At 39.7% G+C, this 6,495-nt stretch overlaps 1 protein-coding gene across 1 annotated transcript in view; it reads right to left on the bottom strand.

The window, feature by feature from the left end:
* LOC122778234 (cohesin subunit SA-1) overlaps positions 1-4,723 on the bottom strand; it is a 17,591-nt gene extending 12,868 nt beyond the window's left edge. Inside the window, exons 1-9 of the mRNA XM_044039888.1 lie at positions 4,664-4,723; positions 4,228-4,310; positions 3,846-3,942; positions 3,346-3,567; positions 2,529-2,625; positions 2,154-2,230; positions 1,647-1,851; positions 952-1,103; positions 188-385 (exon numbers count right to left, since the gene is read on the bottom strand). Coding sequence (XP_043895823.1) covers positions 188-385; positions 952-1,103; positions 1,647-1,851; positions 2,154-2,230; positions 2,529-2,625; positions 3,346-3,567; positions 3,846-3,942; positions 4,228-4,256 — 1,077 coding nt within the window. The 5' untranslated portion in view covers positions 4,257-4,310; positions 4,664-4,723. The remainder of the gene's footprint in view (positions 1-187; positions 386-951; positions 1,104-1,646; positions 1,852-2,153; positions 2,231-2,528; positions 2,626-3,345; positions 3,568-3,845; positions 3,943-4,227; positions 4,311-4,663) is intronic.
* Positions 4,724-6,495: the final 1,772 nt, after the last annotated feature.

Below are 6,495 nucleotides of genomic sequence, written 5' to 3'. Positions count from 1 at the left end.
AAAATTACTCTTTGAGCAAGTGTGGGTATGTATTCCTTGAGTCTGTGTGCAGATATTCTACTACTGTTTAACAACTGTATAACTGGAGCATTAACAATTCCCCAATCATTCTGTCTCTGAGATACATGGTGTTGTACATTTAACTTTGTAATTCGTTTTCAACTGTGGAGTCTTATTGGTTTCCAACCTTATCATTCAGGGTCCACCCCAGGTATTTGAGACAACCATCATTCAGGAATTGTTCCGGATTTGTCTTCAGCCACACACCCAACTCGTCGATACACGCCATCCGGATCTCAGAAAGTCGGTCCCGGTAGCGATGCACAAACACTCCACGGAAGCCGACGTTCATCATAGAGGAAAGCTCCTCTCTTTTTTCCAGCAGCTAGGACATAAATCATAAATTAACATATCAGCAACTTAGTCACACAAAATTAAGTGCATGTCTTTACAGTACAGTGGTTTACCCGGGGCAATATTTTACTGTATCACTACAAATTATCATCATCGTAGACAAGGGGTATTATTGCCAATGACCAACTAGAACCTCTTTAAAAAAAAGGTATAAGTAAAGAGATGAATAAATATATTAAAATAAACATATATTCAGCCATTTTATTACACAGAACACACTAAAGTGGCAGGAGTAGCACCACAAGCCCATTCTTGGTAAATTGTAGAGATGAAAATCAGAGTAGATCAGCAGTTTCTGAAATAATCAGGCCAACAACCATGCCACATCCTAATGAAGTGTATTATGGGGAAGTGTATGAGTGTATTACAGTTTAAATCATTAAAAAGCTCTGCTCCTCTGCAATGTTCTTTTTATAACTTTGCATAAAAAACAAAAGTATCCACAATTTCCCCATTAGGTCAATGTCAATTCATCTACTTAATGTCCTGACATAAAGTGAGTGCATTGATGCTTGTGTGTGTATATGTAGGCGTCACCTCAGTGATGGTGGCCTGCAGCTCCTCCAGTCGGTCAGTGGCTTTGTCATTCGCCCTCTTGCTGTTTTCCACGTCGTAACGCCGCTGGGTGGTCTGCATCTGTGTCTGCACCGTCACAGCTACTTCCACCACACCAGTCATCAGCTTCATGGCTAATTTAAAATAAAGACACAGGTGGACATAGTCAACTGGGAGACTATAGTATCTTCTAGAAACTAACCTAAAAGATAAAAAAAACCCTGTTCTTGGAAAATGCAGACCGTCAATTTTAATAGCCAGTTTTCACTAATTAGGTTTACCAGTTTATCAAAAGATTTTACAGTTTTAATTATGTCGCACTTGCATGTGCAGTCACATTTACACAAAGACTTAATTGTACTAATCACATTATGGATTAACTGTTGTATATAATTCTGTAGCTTGGATGAGAGACAGGAACAAATTATGAGGTTAAGCAGGGTGTGCAGAAGACAAAACGAAACCACAAAAGAAAGCTGTGTAGCAGAAGTACGTTGTGGGAAAAACAAAAGAACCTGTCTAGCAAATAAAACATGTGTCAGCTGAATGGAGCAATTTATTCTGAGGCCCAGAAAAGCAGAAAAAAAGGTGTCACAATCATGGGGTCTATGGGTTTTCACCACCATTTAAGAAGTGTTACTAATTTACATACCCATTTGCTATACCCATGTGCTTACCAAGCAAGGTGCTGGTGTGTCTGAAGGCTCGGACCTGGGAGTCTGAGAGGCCAGTGAGCAGGGACAGGAGAGAGTTGAAGAGGTATTCGTCATAAATGATGCTGTTCTGACAGGAGCGCACCAGAACCCGAGCAAACTCACACAGACCAGCTTTGAAAAGCTTCTGCTGCAGGCCTGAAGAGCTCAGAGGATAGTCCACTGTATCCTGGAGGAATATGACAAACAAAATAAAAGGCGTCAGCATCTGACTCGTGCTTGGTGCAATTATGTCAATCAGAAGTCTGCTAAAGAAAAACATGCTAGTGGCAAAACAAAGTGATTAACGCATTAACGAGTCAATTTATCAGCATCCATCAGATCTTAATTAGCATGTTCCATCATGCTGTACTACATCCGGAGAATCATAATCTCCTGGGATACTGAGATAATTTGACTTCCTCAGTTAATTCAACAGGATTATCAAAAATATGAAACAAATATCCTGAGCTACAGTATTAATTTCCTCACCTCATTGAACTCTTTTGTTAGTGTGCTGATGATCTCAGCATTCTGCATGCTGTCAAGCATCTCTCTACTAACAACACCTGTACAAAACAACAACAGGTTTATAAATGAGCATACAAGAGCAGTAAAGCTGGTTCTTTCACTTCCCCTAAAAACACGTAATAACATTGTATGATTTCCTTCCGTTTTAATTCCACCCACACACAACAGTGATATACTGTGTTGTCGATGGGCAGGATTAACACAGCATCGTTGCATCGATAGTATGCCAGGAGATCAATATCAGACTGCTGATCATTGCCTGAGCTGAAATTGGAGAGATAATCTGTTGACCTTTGACCCACAGCCCCCCAACCCGCTTCCTTCTTGACTGCTGACCTTTGCATCCACAGGACTGAACAATGAAGTTGATGAGCACCAGCAGCCCCATCTCTCGGCTTCGCTTGTAGCTGTCCAGCCATTCATCCACCACCGCCTTGAGATTGACAAGGAGACAACAGACAACGACAACGCTGCAGTCGCATTAAACGCTACATTATGAGTTCAGGCTTAATTTTCATACCTACCAGCTACCACTAGTATTCTATGTTTTATTTTGTAACATATGGGTGATTAATCCCCGTGTTTTATATTTTATGACCTTCCAGTTTGAACTCTTTTACATAATCATTTTGTCAACCATTGCACTGCTATACATACAAAAACACTCTTTCAACACATCTGTTGTGTTTATAATAATGCAGTTTAACTTAAAAATGCAGCAAATTAAATGTGAAAGAAGAATGAAAAAAGGCCTGAAGCCAGAATTAATACCTCATTTGTTGTTACTCAACACTGTTTTGTTTTATTCAAGATCAATCGAGTAGGGTTCCACTTTTCTAGTCCCCCCCAGAAGAGACTGGGCACAGGACAATAGTTGGGATGGACGTGTGCCGTCAATCATTGACTGCACAACCCAATGTGAGCACTCCTTCCCCAATGTGAGCACTCCTTTGCGTATCAAAGGCAATTCTGTAGGGTCACATCAGTCAGCCAAACTGACAACACATGATAATCTCCCTCACTGTCAGCTCTATAGAGGCTCGATTCTCCTTTCACTACACCTTCCTCCTTGAGCACCTCCCTCTTTTCATGCATTTATCTCTCAAAACCATTCCCCCTCTTCCTTCAATGTTTAGCTGAGGGTTTTGCTCACCACCATGGCACTCTTTCCAAAGCTGACTGCATCATAGAGGTCCTTTGCTGTAATGTCACGGTTTCCCTCATTCCCTCTTGATGCAGGTCTGGGGGAGACTGGCCTGGATGTCCCCCGAGACCTCTGCTGCTTAGAGGAGGGGTCGACAGGAGTGGGGCGGGAGCTATTATAGGGGCTCGAGGTCACCCTTGATGCAGCTTTACGCCTGGTTCTCTTGGGTGGCTTGAGATGAAAAGAGAGATGGAAGGGCAGCTCAGTGGGAGATTTAAAGTGAATTGATGCATTCAAACAAATCAATGGCAGCTACAGCACAAAAGGTGTAGAACTGAACCAAACACCAACTTCACTGTTACTATATTCCACTTACGCCTTCTGACTCATTAACAATAAATTACAGCCACAGTGGCTGACAATGATAAAACTAGGCAAATTCATCAGAACCTGCAACTACTTTCTGGTCAGAAATTTAATGTGAGCCATTTAAATAAAGGCTAATTCACCCGTGGCCCCGGTACAGCACGTTTTTTCCGCTTCTTTATGTTTATGGAGGTCTCATAATCACTGCCACAGTCTGTGGAATCATCCAGCTCCTCAAGACTATGAAACAATGAAAGACACAGAATCAAGAACATGTCCAGCATTGACAACTCATCATTATCTCAAAAAAAGGTTATGTCTGCAGCCACATTTGTCCATCAAAGTGCAGAACGACAATAATAAAACAAGTGGCTTCAATTTGAGTTTTAGTTGGACTTTAAAATAAGATATATTTTTATTTTCATTGACTCAGATCTAATAGTGTGAACACTCATATTATTTGTGAGCAAACTACCAACTGGTGTCTGAAAGGTTGAGCTAAAACAGAGACAAAGATAACTTTACCTTTCCAGATTTGAGTTTTCAGACGACATTTGAGGGAGAAAGGCTGAAGGATGACTTTGAATCTCTGGCTTGGCCGCACTTTGCTAGCACACACACACACACACACACACGGGCACGTTAGCACCAAAACTAGCTAGCGCCTAGCATGAACTGGTTATTAACACAGTCGGTTTTACAGTATGTTAAACGTCTAAAATCGACCAACAACAACATACGACTGACAGACATGTCTAACATGATTATGATACGCATATACTGCCCGAAATATTTAATTTTTTTTAAAAATGCGTCGATAATGAATCTTATAGTTAGCTGTGTCTTAGCAGAAGATCTAAGAGACGTTTAAGTAAGCTTTAAAGACAATTAATATTCAGTAATCATTACCAGCACACCAACTATACATCAGCTTACAGTTCGATTATTAATATGTGTGTACCTTCCTTTATTGGCTTATCGGTGTTTTTTTTTTTGCTTTCTTCAACATCCGCTCAGAAACAAGGGCGCAAAAGTTTTTTCCAAAGTGATTCTGGACGTTGATTGGTCGTTGCCGTGGCGCATTCGATAACTTATGGTAATTTACAACACACAGTAATTCACCGAAGTCCAATTAAATTATCATGTAGAGAATGCGAGCGCATATGCCAAGCGGTTTTAACATTTAAACGGTAGACATGATATTCACAGAGGTATCTGCAACGTCATTCTTACAAGTCAAAACAGAGTTTCAAACTACGGTTTCAGATAACTGTAATTCATTTTTTACGAGCCAAATGACGTCACTTTTGCCATTCATGTGTATGGGGTTTGTAGTTTCCAGTTCCAGACAACTATACATCGTTATGAGTAGTCATAATTCAATTTCAAGATATCCTTATTTATCCTTAGTTGAATATATCTACATTGTCCTTTTTAGATACCTTGAATTAAGTTTCAGATAGTCATACTGACGTTGTAGATATCTATGACAAACCTGCACACATGAATGCCAAAAGTTACGTCATTATGCCTAGTAAAAACTGATTTGCAGATATTTTAAACTGCAGCTGTGACTAGTAAGAATGACATCGCAGATATATATATACAACAATTTATACTAGCCACAATGAATTTATGACTAGTCAAAATGACGTCACAGATATCTGTAATGGTAATTCCAGATAGTCAAACTTGACGATTAAATGTTGAAAAGGTACAGGACCACACCTGTATAATATTATTTTTCTCGACTCTTCCTCTGCAAAATGTCCTTATTGAAGTCTGTCTGCCAACTGTCTGTCAGTCTGTCCAGTTTTTAGGACCCTGGGGTGTTTGTCTCAGCTGCTGCCCACCCGCCTCACCCAACACCTCACCCTCTCTCTCTCCGTCTCCCTCTGTCTCACCCCCTTGATGGTCCATTGTTCTGTGCTTATGAGTTCTGACCTGAGTCAAACCGGACGGAGTGACACTCGCGATTTCCGGTTTCAGCCTACAAAAATAAAACCTGGTCTTTGTTTCACAGCGTTTCATGTTGATGTGCGTGTTCTGAGTGAGGCCATTGTTGTGACTATTTGCAACCAAGAAATGGTTGGTTGCAAAGCAAGGCTTTGGCCCAGGAGCTTTGAATTGCAATAAAAGTCAAGTATAGTCTTTATTTCTAGAGCACATTCTTTATTTCTAGAGCACATTTAATAAACAAAACAGTGAGTTGAAGACACAGCAACAAGGCATAAAACATAAAAACAATAAACACATAAAAGACAAATAATAAAAAAATAATTAATAAAATTTTAAAAATATAGGTAGAAGCAAAACAACTGTAACTGTGAATAAGGAAAATAATCCATATGTCATGTGACTGACTTCAACATAGTAGATAATATCACCAGTGTACAGTCCCTGTAATTTATTTTGAAGGGTCACAAGGGGGAGTCTGCATCTTTCTTCATTTCAGGACCCCATGATTTATAACTGTCTAATTAGTTAATTTTTTTGTAACTACGTTGATCACACATAAATGAAAAACACTAAACAATAACATCAGCTTCACTGTCAAGAGACTAACATCCATGTAAACAATTGCAAGCAAATGCATTGGCTGCTATCAATTTTGGGGTGGCATGGAGTTTGGTATGATGAAGGACCAGAATTAGTTTTAGCTACATGCACATAAAAGTGTGACAATTATAATGTTTTTCTTGTCTGAATACTGGAAATAAAATGGCCTGCTCTTTTATTTTGAAAACACACATTTCCGGTATTTCTTTCCTCTAAATTCAGTTACCTTGACGG

This window comes from Solea senegalensis, linkage group LG12 (genome assembly GCF_019176455.1).
Source record: "Solea senegalensis isolate Sse05_10M linkage group LG12, IFAPA_SoseM_1, whole genome shotgun sequence".
In the NCBI taxonomy this organism is placed as follows: domain Eukaryota; kingdom Metazoa; phylum Chordata; class Actinopteri; order Pleuronectiformes; family Soleidae; genus Solea; species Solea senegalensis.
This window is presented reverse-complemented; position numbering and strand designations above follow the sequence as displayed.